This window comes from Bubalus kerabau, chromosome 5 (genome assembly GCF_029407905.1).
Source record: "Bubalus kerabau isolate K-KA32 ecotype Philippines breed swamp buffalo chromosome 5, PCC_UOA_SB_1v2, whole genome shotgun sequence".
NCBI classification, from domain to species: Eukaryota; Metazoa; Chordata; class Mammalia; order Artiodactyla; family Bovidae; genus Bubalus; species Bubalus kerabau.
The window spans coordinates 92,180,195-92,198,048 of NC_073628.1; the positions used below are offsets into that span (position 1 = coordinate 92,180,195).

At 42.2% G+C, this 17,854-nt stretch overlaps 1 protein-coding gene and 1 pseudogene across 1 annotated transcript in view; both read right to left on the reverse strand.

Annotated features, from left to right (window-relative positions):
• The window catches only part of SCYL3 (SCY1 like pseudokinase 3), a 41,916-nt gene that overhangs the window by 1,125 nt on the left and 22,937 nt on the right, over positions 1-17,854 (reverse strand). Inside the window, exons 8-11 of the mRNA XM_055582204.1 lie at positions 16,939-17,016; positions 14,579-14,718; positions 13,765-13,949; positions 2,489-2,660 (exon numbers count right to left, since the gene is read on the reverse strand). Of these exons, the coding sequence (XP_055438179.1) occupies positions 2,489-2,660; positions 13,765-13,949; positions 14,579-14,718; positions 16,939-17,016 (575 nt within the window). The remainder of the gene's footprint in view (positions 1-2,488; positions 2,661-13,764; positions 13,950-14,578; positions 14,719-16,938; positions 17,017-17,854) is intronic.
• On the reverse strand, positions 3,031-3,148 carry LOC129654441 (uncharacterized; annotated as a pseudogene).

Consider the following 17,854-nt stretch of genomic DNA (forward strand, 5'->3'; position numbering starts at 1 on the left):
TTCAAGCATTAGGTAAGCATTTGGAATACAGAGAGAAAACCAGGATACCTAGTTATAAAAGTTAACAGCCTTTAAAAACATCTCAGTGGTGATTTAAAACTGTACTTGATTCTACTTTCCTTTTAAGAATAAAGAGTACAAGCACACGGATATGAATGTACTTAATGCCACAAAACTGTACACTTTAAAATGTTTAAAATAGTAAATTTTATGTTATGGACATTTAACTCCCAACTGGAAAAATAAAAATGTTTTAAGAAAATGTAGTCTTTAGCACCTTTTAGAAAGTTCATACTTTTAAGAATGAGTACTGGTCAAAAGGATCCTAGCAAAATTTTTGACTACTTTGTCTGCCTTAGGAAAATGAGGGGGTGGCCTGGGCTGAGTCATCACAGGCTGCACCTCCCCTCCTCACCCCAGACTGATCTTTGCAAGCCCACCACCCTCTTGCGTATTTCTGCCACCATCCTCCCTCCCTGCTGAAACCTACTAATTTTTCTTACAAATTGTCTCCTTCTCTACATTGTCTTCCCTAACTCTTGTTCATGCAGACTTATTTCCCTCAGGTACATTTTTCATAAACCTTAGTATCAGCCTTCATTCTTAAGTCTGATCATGCAGGTAAACTATAAGAAGGAAAAAAAATCTAAGAGTACCTCCTTTACGCCCCTCACCCAGCAGCCCCTCTGCCCTATAGGACGAGGGCCTCTCTTTACCATAGATCTGGGATACAAGCTGCCACCAGGGTCTCAGCCATCCTGGATGAGGAGTCTAACTTGGCAAGTCAGTGGGATTAAAGTTTTCAGGAAAATCTATTTTAATAAAAACTTAACTGCTATTGATGCTTTGGTGCCCTTTTCTGTTTCCTATTCAGATTATAGAGTGATCCAAATGGAGAGTATGTAAAATATCTAGAATCAGAAAACCCCATCCAATAAATAAAGTTGTTGGGAGTGGGGACTTTTGTTAATTCAACATGTAAAGCTGTATAACTCTGAAGGATGATGGCCATGTTATGAAGCTCTGAATCTCTGATTCTGTTCTCAATGATAGTGAGTAGAGAGCATGGAAATGGTTATTAGTAAAAAAGAACTGCCAGACTTTGCTGCTGCTGCTGCTAAGTCGCTTCAGTCGTGTCCGACTCTGTGCGACCCACACAGACGGCAACCCAACAGGCTCCCCCGTCCCTGGGATTCTCCAGGCAAGAACACTGGAGTGGGTTGCCATGGCCTTCTCCAATGCATGAAAGGAAAAGTGAAAGGGAAGTCGCTTAGTCGTGTTCGACTCTTCCCAACCCCATGGACTGCAGCCTACCAGGCTCTTCCGCCCATGGGATTTTCCAGGCAAGAGTACTGAAGCGGGTTGCCATTGCCTTCTCCGTCCTTATCTCAAAACTATGCATATCCTCTCCTCTGGCCAGAAATTCCTCTAGTATGAAATATAAACCCTTCATCTGCTCTTGGTGTGCTCTGCTAAAGAAAAACTGGTAACAATAGACCTCACTCAGTTTGGTGTGGATGTTTCATGGCTGAAGAGGCGGCGACAGTTTCTACATCACCACCTTCAAGCTCCTCAGAGTCGCACTAACACTGACTTCCTCAAAATTTGAGGAAGTCAGTGTTGCTTTAAAAATTCTCTTGGCAGCAAAATTAGAGAAAAGTCTGGCAGTTATTTTTTACTAATAACCATTTCCATGCTCTCTACTCACTATCATTGAGAACTGAATCAGAGATTTAGAGCTTCATAACATGGCCATCATCCTTCAGAGTTATACAAAGCAAAGAAGCAATGGTGCTGTCAATACAAAATTCTTATTCTTTTATAGCCAATAAAGACCAGAAATTACTGCTACTTCCCAGGTAATATTTCAATGGGAACATCAGAATTAAGGATTTTTTTCTCTTGATTTAAGTACCTAAAAATCAACAGCTTGTCACCTAACAGGCCATCAAAATCTAAAGAAATTAAAACATTTGGTGTCACTAAGAGCTGCTATGGCCTTTTTGGAAACGGACACTATTAAGATGTAAAATATTCTGTATATCCTTTGACTCAGTAAGAAATTTAGAAAGGAGTGCAACAGCAATCAATAGCGAGGGAGGTCACTAAATGAATTATAGTCAATGAAATATTAGGCAGCTATCAGTAAAACAAATTATTAGGTAGTTATGTATTGACCTGGAGACAGGTCCCTGATTAGCTGTTAACATGAAAAAAATCAAGTTGTGGAACTGTGCTTAGTATTTTTTTTAAGAAATCCTAGGTGTGTGTGTTAAAATACATTTGTGTTTGCGGGCTTACAAAAGGATGAAAGAATTCCCATTAAACCATTAAAATTGGTTACCTTAGATGCCCCAGAAGGAGGTGAAAAAGGGAAAGAAACTTTTTCCTTTTAATTCTCTGTATAATTTGAATATAATCTATCTGTGTTGCTTGTATAATGTTTAAAATCTAATAAAATAACACTGGACCTTTTAATCACTCTTACCTTCTGGGGAAAGGTCCACAGTTTTAGTAAAGCTTGGGGCAGTGCGTTTGAAGATCTTGGTTCTCTCTCCTCCCACAACCACCTCTGGTCCAAGCAGCGAGACCAACACTGCTAGGCTGTGAAGAGTAATGGCCACGATGGAGTCGCTGGTATCACGCAGGCCCAGTAAAACCTAGGAGTAAACTGGGTAGTAAGTGTACACAACCATGTTACCTGTCTCTTCTCCCTTTCCCCCCAACCCCAACAAGTAGTTGGGCTGCAATCAGACTGTGTTTCTTCAGGTGAACTTCATTTTTTAGATGTGTTCTAGGTCAGTAGCTCTCTATTTGTGGTCAAGGACCAATGTTTTCCCTTCCCAATCCAGCATACCCTGATACTTTTTTGAAGATACAATAAAAATGAAGTCAAATAAGTACATGAGAAATGTATTAGAAATAAGATTACTCTGTTAAGTTGCTATAAAAGTTTTTAGATTATGATGCCTGTCGGCTCTTGTCTCCAAGCCACCACCAGAGAGTCCTCCCAAGGGCTCAGTCCTTTTCAGTCTACAGCATCAAGTATTCCCAGGTGGTCTTCCATTCAAGTACTACCTAGGCCCGACCCTGCTTAGCATCTGAGCTCAGATGAGATGGATGCATTCAGAGTGGTAAGGCTGTAGGCAGTTCCCCAAATTGTTGCCGAATCTGAATACTCCATCCAAAAGACAGAGTTGCTGAATGGATTAAAAAAAAAAAAAAAAAAAGACTCATCTGTATGATGCCATAAGAGGCTTCTCATGTAAGGACATAGATAGAAAGTGAAGGAACAGAAAAAGATGTTCCATGCACATGAAAACCAAAAGAAATCTAGGGAAGCTATACTTAAATCAGACAAGACAAACTTTAAAACAAAGAGTAATATAAAAAGCCATGACATAATAATATAGAAATCCAATATTTATAACATTTATAAATACTTATGCACCAAACATAGGAGCAGCTAAGTTAAAGCAAATACTGGTTGTTAGTTGCTGTCGTGTCTGACTGTGCAACCCCATGGACTAGCCTGCCAAGCTCCTCTGTCCATGGGATTCTCCAGGCAAGAATACTGGAGTGGGTTGCCGTGCCCTTTTCCAGAGAATCTTCCTGACCCAGGAATTGAACACAGGTCTCCTGCATTGCAGGCAGATTCTTTACTGTCTGAGCTACGTGGAAGTCCCTAAAACAAATATTAACAGGCCCTAAAGAGAGAAATAGAGCAATACATTAATAGCAGGGGACTTGAATATCCCATTTACATCAATGGATAGATCATCCCGACAGAAAGTAAGAAAATGTTGGCCTTAAATGACACATTAGATGGATTTAGATATACAAAGAACGTTTCATCCCAAAGGAACAGAACACACATTCTTCTCTAGGGCACATGGAACAGTCTCCAAGATGGGTCGTATGTCACGTGACAAAACAAATCTTGATAAATTTAAGAAGACTGAAATCAAGTATCTTTTCTGACCCTAAGAGTATGAAATTAGAAATCAATTATAAGAAGAAAACTGGAAAATTCAAAAATGGGGAGATTAAATAGTATGCTACTGAACAACCAATGAGTCAATGGAGAAATCAAAAATATCGAGACAAATGAAAATGGAAATAAAACATACCATCTATGCATGCATCAATGGGATGCAGCAAAAGCAGTTCTAAGAGGAATGTTCATATTAATAAATGTCTACCTGAGAAATAAAAATCCCACACAAGTAATTCTACATCTCAAGAAGCTAGAAAAAGAAAGCTCAAAGTCAGTAGAAGGAAGGAAATAACAGAGCAAAAATAAATGCAATAGAAAAAAGAAAATAGAAATTCAATGAAACTAAGAGCAGATTCCAGTGGTCAGGTATAGATGTGAGAGTTGGACTGTGAAGAAAGCTGAGCGCCAAAGAATTGATGCTTTTGAACTGTGGTGTTGGAGAAGACTCTTGCGAGTGCCTTGGACTGCAAGGAGATCCAACCAGCCCATCCTAAAGTACATCAGTCATGGGTGTTCATTGGAAGGACTGATGTTGAAGCTGAAACTCCAATACTTTGGCCACCTGATGCGAAGAGCTGACTCATTTGAAAAAACCCTGATATTGGAAAAGATTGAGGGCAGGAGGAGAAGAGGACGACAGAGGATGAGATGGCTGGATGGCATCACCGACTCAATGGACATGGGTTTGGGTGAACTCTGGGAGTTGGTGATGGTCAGGGAGGCCTGCCGTGCTGCAGTTCATGGGGTTGCAAAGAGTTGGACATGACTGAGCTACTGAACTGAAGAGCTGATTTATTCAAAAGATAAAATTGACAAATCTTTAGCATGACTCACTGAGAGAGGACTCAAAATCGTAAATGAAAGGAGATGTTACAACTGGTACCACACAAAGGGTCATAAGAGATTACTATGAACAACCGTGATGGCTGTTTAGTCCCTAAGTCGTGTCCAGTTCTTTTGCAACCCCATGAACTACCCGCCAGGCTCTACTGGCCATGGGATTTCCCAGGCAAGAATACTGAAGTGGGTTGCCATTTCCTTCTCCAGGGGATCTTCCCAATCTAGGGATCAAACCCACATCTTGTACACTGTCAGGTGGATTCCCTACCACTGAGCCAGCCACCTGGGAAGCCCCACTATGAACAATTAATGTACCAATAAATTTGAAAAACTAAAAGAAATGGATAAAGTCCTAGAAACATACAACCTATCAAGACTGAATCATAAAAAAGTAGAAAATCTGGACAGGTCAAGTAAGGAGACTGAATCAGTAACCAAAAACCTACCAAAAAATAGAAGTCTAGGACAGATAGCTGCTCTGGTGAATTCTACCAAACATTTGAAGAATGAATACCAATTCTTCTCAAATTCTTCCAAAAAAACAGAAGAGGAGGGAAACTTCTTCTTCTTCTTTAAAACTCCTTTTAAAAGGTTGACATTACCCTGACACAAAACCAGAGAAGGACACCACAAAAAAATTACAGGCCAAAATCCCTTCAAGTAAATTAGAGAAACCAAGGGAACATTTCATGCAAAGACGGGCACAATAAAGGACTGAAAGCTATGGACCTAACAGAAGCTGAAGATATTAAGAAGAGGTGACAAAAATACACAGAAAAACTATACAAAATAGATCTTCATGACCCAAATAACCACGATGGTGTGATCACTCACCTAGAGCCAGATATCCTGGAATATGAAGTCAAGTATGCCTTAGGAAGCATCACTATGAACAAAACTAGTGGAGGTGATGAAATTCCAGTTGAGCTATTTCAAATCCTAAAAGATGATCCTGTGAAAGTGCTGCACTCAATATACTAGCAAATTTGGGAAACTCAGCAGTGGCCACAGGACTGGTCAGTTTTCATTCCAATCCCAAAGAAAGGCAATGCCAAAGAATGCTCAAACTACTGCACAATTGCACTCATCTCACACTAGCAAATTAATACTCAAAATTCTCCAAGCCAGGCTTCGACAGTACGTGAACCATGAACTTCCAGATGTTCGAGCTGGATTTAGAAAAGGCAAAGGAACCAGAGATCAAATTGCCAACATCCATTGGATGATAGAAAAAGTAAGAGAGTTCCAGAAAAATATATACTTCTGCTTTATTGACCACGCCAAAGCCTTTGACTATGTGGATCACAACAAACTGTGGAAAATTCTTCAAGAATTGGGAATACCAGACCACCTGACCTGCCTCTTGAGAAATCTGTATGCAGGTCAGGAAGCAACAGTTAGAACTGGACATGGAACAACAGACTGGTTCCAAATCGGGAAAGGACTACAGTCAAGGTTGTATATTGTCACCCTGCTTATTTAACTTATATACAGAGTACTTCATGCAAAATGCCAGGCTGGATGAAGCACAAGCTGGAATCAAGATTGCTGGGAGAAATATCAATAACCTCAGATATGCAGATGACACCACCCTTATGGCAGAAGTGAAGAACTAAAGAACCTCTTGATGAAAGTTAAAGAGGAGAGTGAAAAAGTTGGCTTAAAACTCAACATTCAGAAAACTAATTTCATGGCATCTGGTCCTATCACTTCATGGCAAATAGATGGGGAAACAATGGAAACAGTGTCAGACTTTATTTTTTGGGGCTCCAGAATTACTGCAGATGGTGACTACAGCCATGAAATTAAAAGATGCTAACTCTTTGGAAGAAAAGTTATGACCAACCTAGACAGCATTAAAAAGCAGAGACATTACTTTGCCAACAAAGGTCCATCTAGTCAAGGCGATGGTTTTTCCAGTGGTCATGTATGTATGTGAGAGTTGGACTGTGAAGAAGGCTGAGCGCCGAAGAATTGATGCTTTTGAACTGTGGTGTTGGAGAAGACTCTTGAGAGTCCCTTGGACTGCAAGGAGATCCAACCAGTCCATAAGGGAAATCAGTCCTGAATATTCATTGAAGGACTGATGCTGGGAAAGATCGAAGGTGGGAGAAGGGGAAGACAGAGGATGAGATGGCTGGATGGCATCACCAACTTGATGGACATGAGTTTGAACAAGCTCTGGGAGTTGGTGATAGACAGTGAAGCCTGGCGTGCTGCAGTCCATGGGGTCCCAAAGAGTCAGACATGACTGAGCGACTGAACTGAACCGAATATTCCTGATGAATGTAAGATGCCAAAATCCTCAACAAAATTATAAAACAAAATCAACAATATATTAAAAGAATCATATACCACGATCAAGTGGAATTTTTTTCTAGTGATGCCAGGATGGTGGAACATCCACAAATCAACGTAATACACTACATTAACAAAACGAAGGATAAAAATCATATGATCATCTCAATGAACACAGAAAAAGTATCTGACAAGATTCAACATCTATTTATGATAAAAACTCTCAACAAACTGGATATAGAGGAAACATACCTCAATATAATAAAGGCCATATACAACAAGCCTACACTTAACATTACACCGAAAAGCTGAAAGCATTCCCTCTGAGATGAGGAACAAGCCAAGGATGCCCACTGTTGCTAACACAGTGTTGGAAACCCTAGCCATAGCAATTAAGCAAGGAGGGGGAGGAGGGGCAAAGACATTTAAATCAGAAAATAAGAAGTGCTGTGAAACTATACACAATATACAAAAATTTGTAGCATTTCTATATACTAATAATGGGTTGTCAGAAAAAGTAACCCCATTTATAATTGCAACAAAGAATAAAATACATAAAAATAAATTTAACCAAGGAAGTGGAAGACCTCTACACTGAAAACTACAGGACACTGATGAAAGAAACTGAAGAACATAAATAAATGGAAAGATATTCTGTGTCATGGACTGGAAGAATTAATATTGTTAATAAACTGCCCATAGTTCCCTAAGCAATCTACAGACCCAGTGCAATCCCTATCAAAATTCCAATGACATTATTCACAGAACTAGAATAAACAATCCTAAAATTTGTATGAAACCACAAAGACTCTGAATAGCCAAAGCAACCTTCAGAAAGAAGAACAAAGCTGGGAGCCTCACATTCCTTGATTTCAAACCATATTACAAAGCTACAGTAAAATAGTATAGTATTGGCATAAAACAGACACATAGGTCAATGGAACAAAATAGCCTAGAAATAAACCTATACATATATGGTCAATTAATTTACGACAGAAATAGCCAAGAATACACAATGCAGAAAGGACAGTCTATTCAATAAAGTGTTGAGAAAACTGGACAACTGTCTTATAACACATTAACTTAGAATGGATTAAGGACGTAAACATAAGACCTGAAATGATAGAACTTCTAGAAAAAAACATAGGCAGTAAGCTTTTTGACACAAGCCTTGGTGAGAGTTTTTGGATCTGACACCAAAAGCAAAGGTTACAAAATCCAAAACTAATAAATGGGACTACATCAAACTAAACAGCTTCTGCGTAGCAAAGGAAACCATCAAAAAGTTAAAAAGTAATCTACTGGATGGGAGAAGATACGTGCGAATCATATATTTAATAAGGGGCTAACGTTCAAAATATACGAAAACTCATACAGCTCAAAGGGAAAGACAATCTGACTAAAAACTAAGTTGAAGATATGAATAGATGTTTCCCCAAAGATGACATAAAGATGGTCACGAGGTACACGAAAAGATGCTCCACATCACTAAACATCAGGGAAATACAAATCAGAACCACAGTGAGCCAGCCCTGCACGCCTGTTAGAGACAAGAATCAAGGGATGGAGGATGTGGAGCGGAGGGAACCCTCGTGTGCTGCTGGTGGAGATTTTCATAATGGGTACAGCCACTATGGAAAACACTACAGACGTTCATCAAGAAATTAAAAATGGGATGACCATACCATCCAGTGGTTCTACTTCTGGGTGTTTATTTGAGGAAAAACCTTACTAACTCAAAAAGGCATATGCACTCTCATATTCACTGCAGGATTGTTTACATCAAAGTATCTATTGATGAATGAATGGATAAAGAAAATGCAGTAGGCACACAGGAAGATTATTCAGCCATACAAAAAGAATAAAATCTTGCCATTTGCAACAACATGGATGGACCTGGAGGGCATTATGCTCTGCTAAGGGAAATAAATCAGACATAGAAAGATAAATGCTCACTTATATGTGTGTGTGGTGGGGGAGGTGGGGTAGAGGACAAACAAAAAAAAAAACAAGAACACAGATACAGAGAACAGATTAGTGGTGGCCAGGTGGAAGTGAGGAGGTAGGAAATAAAATGGGTCAAGAGGCATATACTACATTATAAAATAAAACGGTCATGGAGATATAATGTACAGCACAGTGACTATAGGTTATAATACTGTATTGCATATTTCAAAGTCATGAAGAATATTTTTTAAAGTTTCATCATGAGAAATTTCGTAACTGTATGGTGACACATGGGTACTAAACTTATTGTGATCATCTGCAATATACACACATATCAAATCATTCTCCTGTATACCTGAAACTACATGTCCATAATGTACCTCAATTTTAAAAAAAGATTTTAAATGTTAACTTTCTGTATCTGTACTCAGCTCAATGCAGCAGAAGCATAACAAACAGTTCATGGACAGGCAATGTTCTGCAGAGCGCACTTGAAACACTCATCTAGGTCACTAAGAGCTGTGTCCTTCACCACTTAGCTTAATACACAAGAACAGGACTGTGAAAACTTTTTTTATATCTGATGCATATAACACCTGTCCCAAACTGAGCCAATTATGATCTCTTTCCCAGTAATAAAAACTGGAATTTAGAGAAACTGGTTATCTCTGGTTTGCTTAAAGGGAGGACAGTAAACTTGGAAATTATGGGGCAACCACGCTTGGCCATGTGTACACCAAATAACAAAAGCTGGTCTTCAAAAGTCAAACGTGAATGGATGTAAAGAGAAAGGAAAGGAATGAAGACCATATGGCTGAGTCCCAGCTGCATTTGATTTTCCTCTTAGGTAGACTGACGTCCTTTGATTAAAGTCTCTCTTTTGGACTTTAGCCCATTTAAGTGGGTTTCAGTTACTTGCAACCAGAAGAACCTTGATTAAGACATTCACAAGGAGCTATCAGGAGAGGTTTTGCTCTGAATTGGCAAACATGTACAGAAGAAAGACAGAGGCAAAGTGTCTGCACCAGTCAGACACAAGGCCAGGATGACCGGACTGCCCGGTGGAGGGGGCATCATGGGTTCAGGAATCCGGGGTTCTGGTCCAGTCTCTGCTGGGAATTCTCAATATGACTTAGCCAATTAATCGTTTCATTTTTCTGGTCCAGTTTCATTTACCTAAGATAAAGGTTTCCAACAGGACTCAATAAAGAAGTATCAGGTCCAATGCTAACAAACCAGGCACTGTCTCAAAACACAGCTGTACAAGTAAACTAAATCATGGTTAGAATTCTGTCAGCTAAGTAATCTTAAGAAACGACCCAAGCCAAAACCCCAAGAATCACCCTCAAAACTCTCCCATCTAGTGAAAAACGGAGTCCTCCCCTTCTACCCTTCACCACTGCCACCGTGTCCCCCAGTCCTTGCCATCTCTTAGCAGGACTATTCTATAATGTCCTCATTGAACCTCCTTGCTATACAGTCCGTTTTCCACACTGCCACCCAAGTGATCATTAGAAATCAGCTAAGTTATTCCTCTACAGGGGAAGTAACTCCACTGAGAGTTTTCATTGCTTTTCACGTGCTGAATATCTACTTGTTAACAGGTTGTTGCAGAAGTAATCACAGGTTTGCACTGTTGAACTTTTCCATTTGATACTGGAATATATTCTAAAATAAATGTGGTTATGTCACACATCATTTTGATGCACATTTCTTGCTTTATGTTTCTTGCTAATTATTATTACTTGTTGTTTATATGTATTTTAGACTATGGAAATGATGTTAGACACAAAAGCAAGTTTGAGCGATTTTCTTATTCGAGTTCAAAATAGGTCAAGAAGCAAGAGACAACTCGCAACATCAACATATGCATTTGGCCCAGGAACTGCTAACGAATGTACAGTGCGGTGGTGGTTCAAGAAGTTCTGCACAGGAGACGAGTCTTGACGATGAGGAGCATAGTGGCCAGCCACAGGAAGTTGACAACAATGAACTGAGAGTATCACTGACTGATCCTCTTACAACCACACAAGAAGCTACCCAAGAACTCAATGTCAATCATTCTACAGTCCTTCGGCATTGGAAGCAAATTGGAAAGGTGAAAAAGCTCGATAAGTGGGTGCCTCATGAGCTGACCGAAAATCAAAAAAATTGTCATTTTGAAGTGTCATCTTCTCTTATCCTATCCAATAACAATAACTCATTTCTCAATTGGACTGTGATGTGTGACATAAAGTGGATTTTATATGACAACCAGTGAAGACCAGCTCAGTGGCTGGACTGAGTAGAAGCTCCAAAACACTTCCCAAAGTCAAACTTACACCAAAAAGGGGTCATGGTTACTGTTTGGTGGTCTGCTGTTAGTCTGACCCACTACAGCTTTCTGAATCCCAGCAAAATCATTACATCTGAGAAGTACGCTCAGCAAACTGATGAGATGCAGTGAAAACTTCAACACATGCAGCTGGCACTGGTCAATAGAGTGGGCCTGATTCTCCGCAACAAAGCTCCACCGCACGGCACACAATCAACGCTTCAAAAGCTGAATGAGTTGGGCCACAAAGTTTTCCCTCACCTGGCCTCTCACCAACCGACTACCACTTCTTCAAGCACCTCAGCAACTTTTTTGCAGAGAAAATGTTTCCCCAACCAGCAGGACACAAAAATTGCTTTCCAAGAGTTCGTTGAATCCTGAAGCATAGATTTTTTTTGCTCCAGGAATTAACAAACTTATTTCTTACTGGCAAAAATGTGTTGATTGTAATGGTTCCTGTTTTTATTAATATAGATGTGTTTGAGGCTAGTTATAATGATTTAAAATTCAGAGTCTGAAATCACTATTACTTTTGCAAAAACCTAATACTGATCTCAGCTCAGTGCCAATTCTGAGACCTATGATGGGACCTCTGTTTCAGACTTAGAGTGCTTCGTTCCTCTTCTACATTCTCAGACGCAAAACAACTACAGGCAGAGAGACAACTGCCGCTGCAGATGTAAACGCCAAGCGCTATGCTGGAGCAACGAGGCTGTAAAGCAGCCGCCATGAACCATGCCCCCGGTACCCACGGCCTTGTAGAAACCCGCCCCACAGTGAACCTGGCCTGACTTCTGTGACTCACTTCAATCAAGACAATGTGACTGAAGTGATGCAGTCAGTTCCCAATCTATGCCTTAGGAAGGCTGCTTGGGCTCTGTGGTCACCTTGGGCAGCCAAGTTCCCTGGCACCAACCCTGCCAGGGAAATCATGTGGAGCTGTCACATGGGGAACAAGGGCCCTGAGATGTCCAGAGACTTTGTGGAGAGAGTGCCCCAGATAAGTCTGGCTTTTCCGCCCTCCCCTCCAAGGTGCCAAGGAGCTGTGTGGATGTGTCCTGGGGCTCCAGATGACTGCTGCCTCCACTGACATCATGTGGAACAACAGAACCCACAAGCTGAGCTCAAGAAATCCAAAGAATTATGTGAATTAATAAAGTGTCGTGGGACTTCCCCGGTGGTCCAGTGATTAAGAATCCACTTTGCAAGACAGGGGACACAGGTTTGATCTCTGGCTGGAGAACTGAGATCCCACATGCTGTGGGGCAACCAACAGTGTGCACCACAACTACAGAGCCCTCATGCTGCAACTGAGACCCAACGCAGCCAAATAAATCAAAAAGTAAATAAAATGACTGTCGTTTTAATATACTAAGTAGTTTGGGGTGGTTTGCTACACAGATAACAAATATTCATTATCTCCCATCTTCTCACTTCTTGAAAGCAGGGAGAATGTTATACACCTCTATGGCCCCAGTACTTAGGCACAAGAACTGGCCTAAAACCAGGCCTTATCATCTTTAAATAAATTAATCTCATAGCAAAACAGATGAAATCTTTCCAAATCTCATACTGAGTTGAACGTGTCTCCCCAAAATTCATGCCCACCCAGAACGTGACCTTAAATGAGGTCGTACTGGGTTAGAGTGGACCTTAAATTCAATGCCCAGTGTCCTTATAAAAAGGCCACGTGCCAACAAAAGCAGAAACTAAAGCAACACCGCGACAAGCCAAGAAACTCCAAAGGGCTACCAGAAGCTGGGAGGAGGGCAAGGGAGGACTCTCCCCCAGCGCCTTCAGAGGGGGCCTGGCGGACACCCTGACTGCGGATTTCTGGCCTCCAGAATCATAAGAAAATAGATCTCTATTGTTTAAGCCATGCAGTTTGTGGTAATTCATTCCATTAGTCACCAGTACAAACCCAGAGGCCCAGAGTGGGCAAAGGTAACAGGAGCCCTGGTGGTGGATCAACGGGCTAAAAACCACGGACAGGAACCATCTCCTTTCCTCTCAGCTATAGTTTAGTTACTTTATAGTAAGTTAATTATGACACGTGCAGTTTCTCTTCACAAAGCATCCCCCAAACGAATCTTGTTAGTTTTCCTCCAAAGAATTAGCAAGCAGAATTACAGGTTTCCGGTTGTAAAGAAGCAAAGACTGACCAAGCTGGTTTAACTGCTTTGCCTGAGTGACTGGCCTGGAAATGCAGTTTTCGCGTCCACCCTTCGGGTTCCAGGAGGCTTCCACACTGAAATGCTGTCTCAGGCCTTCTCAGCTCTTATCCAAATGCCCCCAAGCCCCCTTTTCCTTCCAGCCCACCCCCTGGGTGACTCAGGGAGCGCCCGCCCGCTGACGCGACCACCGCTACCTGGGGCAGGATGACCTTCTTCAGCTGCTCCTGCGTGAAGTGCTCCACGTAGGCCTCCAGGTGGGACAGCAGCACCATGCGCACGTGCTCCTCGTGCACCTCGAACAGCCGCAGCAGCACAGGGATCACCCGCGCCTGGAACAGGGCTGGTGAGAGGAGGAAGGGGGCTTCTCCGTGCGTGTTGTCTTCCCCCAGATCAGACGGGGAAAAAAAATCATCACTTCAGTGAAAGGAGCACGAAGCCTAGAACTTCACACACAATCCTAAGTACTCTTCGAGATTCTTATGTCCCAAACCAAAGGCAAGTGCTTCTTTGACCCCATATTACTCAAGGCTTAACTGTCTTAAGTACACTCCACCTTGTAGGAGTGTTTCTGATACACTCATCATACTTGACGTACTGCAAAGAAACCTTATGTTTTAACATAATTCTGAGTGGATAGCTCTCTGTATTAATACATTCATGTCTAATCGAGGAGAAATTTCATATACTAGATTCAACTGATATTATTGTTGCAATTTTTCCTGCAAAGTCAGGAAGTGTTAAATGCTACAACAGGAGCTGGTCCTCTCTTCCGAGCAGTTAAGGAAGGTCCTTCAACAGAGACAGGCATCAGAACCATTTGGGGACCTTTGAGAATATGTATTCACCTGTCCTCCTTCTGTCCCAGACCTAGGGGGCCAGGCACAGGCAAATTTAGAAAAAGCTCCCCAGGTCATTCAGATCACCACACACTAAGCGCACACTGTTTAAATGGGGACGAATAATTCCCAAACTCTGTAACTACCAGGAATACTCTGGGAAAAAATTTACCTTTTTTAGGGCCGAGGAGATAAGGAAGAAAACTCTTAACAGCTACTGGCTCTGCAAACACCAGCTGGTTAAGCAGAAGAGGCACCAACCGTGAGGCTATTAATTCCTCTGACAGGCAGCTGACTCTGTCCAGCAGGAATCTGGGGGCAAAGAAGGAACGCCTGGGACACTGCAGCAGGTTACTTGCAGTTGAGACACATGCAGCCTTAGCCCACATCATCGAAGTGATGCATCTGAAATGTGGCTAGGGAAACTGAACGGGTGGGTCCCCAGATATTTAAGAAAAACACAGAAGGTGTGAGACAACACCAGCTAGTCAGTACATATACAACCTCCAATCCAAGCTACGAAATTTTTTTCAACAAATTGCTCCTCATTAATAATAGTGAGAGTGTCCTCTTTACCCCCTAATAAACCAGAATCCTTTTAGTCAATAAAAGATATTTTCTCAAATTGAAAACACATGTGTGTGCTTAGTCGCTCAGTCATGTCCAACTCTTTGTGACCCCATGGACTGTAGCCCACCAGGCTCCTCAGTTCATGGAATTCTCCAGGCAAGAATACTGGAGTGGGTTGCCATTTTCTTCTCCAGGGGATCTTCCTGACTCAGGGATTGAATCCTGGTCTCCAGCATTGCAGGCAGATTCTTTACTTCCCACCAGGGAAGCCCATTTTAAAACACATAGGATATTACGTTACTTAAAGTTTCTATGATAAACAAAACACTGGCTTTTGTTATTAGAAGCTAAGTACAAGCACTTTGTTAAGAAATACACCGACATCAGGTATTAAGAGTAATAACATGCCACCATACAATCACCCTGAGCAAGTATCTTGCCTCCTACCTAATCAGGAAACGGACCATACCAAGCTTTACCTCCTTCAAGCCCCTCAGCCACTATCCACAAACAGGTCCACGGCCAGAATAATTCCCACCTCTTTTCCAGGTACCAAGGATGTGAGGGATTCCCTCTTATTTAAGGCCATCGCCACAGGGCCATTGCTCCAACATTCCCTTCTACCCCAGGGCCACAGGCCAACAGCCCCCCAGCAAGAGGGGGGCTTCAGTTCCTCCCTCACTCCCACCAGCTCCATTCTGTGAGTCCAAAGACATGCTCCCATCTTTCAAGCCTTAAAAACAGCCTTACTTGACTCCCTTATCAACCCAGTAGCAATTCCATGTTCCTCTCCTCTAAGCTTTTCAGGAGGTTTTACCCAAAGTCCATGTTCTCACCTTCTGCTCACATTTCAATTCACAGCAGTTTGATTCTCTCTGCTGAAAAGGCTTTTTCTAAGACCAAGTTACAAAAGCTCTCTTGATGGCAAAGTGATTACTATCTTTCTCAAATTCTCTACGGTTTGGAATACCAGCCCTCCTGTTTCTGAATCCCCCCTAACCACTGCTTCTGCCTCACTTGTCAGCCACTCCCTCCCCACCAGCCCCCTGACAAGCTGGGTGCCCCAGGTCCTTTTCATGCTACCCACTTTCTCTGGGAAAATGTCAATGACTACAGGCTAATGAACCTTAATACTCACCTCCAGCTCATCCTCATCAGACTTCTCTCCTGAGATGCAGACCCATCTGCCCAAAGGCCCATGTCCATCTCTAACTGGAGGCCCGCAGCCACTTCCAACCAACACGGACACCAGATCCTATGTCTTCCCTCCAATATTTTCCAGCTCGTTTAGTGATAATCACTAAGGCTTGCCAGTTTTTGTTTTAATATTTCTTATCTGTGTCTTCACTGTACCATCGCTGCCCTTACATGAGGCCTCCCATCTACTGCTGGCCTGCCATGGTCTGCCAACCAACCCAAATCTTACATGAAGTAAAGCTGTGCCCACTCCGTAGAAAACAGAGTAATCCACCCAAGGTGAGGGTCATCTGTCTCACAGCCTGTTTTCACTCCTTTGACAGCTTCAAGGCCTGAAGCCCACTGCTTACCAAAAGCGTCAATACTCCTCTCAGCTACATCCGAGGGTGCCTGCCCTACCCGCTCCGGCAGGACTCAAGTCGTCAGTCCACACACAGACCTACTGTGTTTCAGCTTTGTGCACTGGTTCACACTGCCTCTCTGCCCAACAGCTTTTTTCTAACCTCCTCCTCCCTGCCCCGTCCTCTGTGTTCTCAGGACACCCCCTCAAGCTCCACTACTGTCTAAGGATTATCAGTCTGTATCTGTTTCCTTCACCAGAACTATACTTCCCAGGGTCTAGCAGAGAGCCTAACACAGAGGAAATGTCACTGAACTCTGTCTAAGAAACCCAATGACAGACTTGTCTTCTCTAGGACATCTGAAGTGATTACATGGACTTAATCCAAGTTACTAAATTTTAAGGCCTGAATTTTCTGAACTTACTTGAAAAATTCAGTTTTTTCCTCTTCGCTCTTCAATGTTAAACTTTTCAAGAAATTTACAACTTCTAGAAAATCATTCCTAAATGCCAAAAAGGAAAAAAAAAAAAAAAAATGCAGGACAACAGATTAAAGAAGGCACATTAAATATCAAAGCCATAACCGCAGACCACACAATAATACTGCTCAACAAAGACACATCTCCCTTGACCACATGGAAGATTCTACTGTAACTAAGTAGCTTAGAAGACAAGTGCTATAGGACAAGCCCACAGGGAATTTAATATTTTAAGAATATCAAAGAGATCTGTGAAGAGGATACATGCTTAACCACACACATGTGTGCATACACAAATGCGAACAAATGCTGTGGTTTTAATAAAATCATCATAATCATCCAAACATTTTGTTGTAATAGGATGTGGTTACATGAAATGTCCTCGGAGAAATGCTTTTACCATTACAGAGCAGTTGCTGATTCTCAAGACTCCTCTGGGGAAGTAATAACTATTAAAGAGGGTTGCAGAAAGAGGCATTTCTGGTACAAGTCACAGGGATCTTCTCATTTCACCTGTTTTAAGTTCTGGTCACTTTTCCAGCCAGGCAGGGACGAGGGTGACAAGAGTGGGTGGTTTCCTGCAGGGCCTGCAGACAGTCCCAAAGCCAGCTTAGCTCCAAGCAAATGTGGCCCCTGGGAGGGAGCCTTTAGCAGCAGCCAGCAGCCCCCACCAGCAGGGCTGACCTCCTCTCCTGGTCTCCACATCTCACCTTTGCACCTCTTTCCCTCCGGCTTGGCAGAAAGAGCGCAAATGCCTTGACCAGAGTGTAAAATCAGATGGCTCGGCTGCCTCAGCAGGAGCTTTGGCCCTGGCTCCTCCCACTGCCTCTGGCTGGGCTTTCCCCTCAGGGGCAGCAAGACC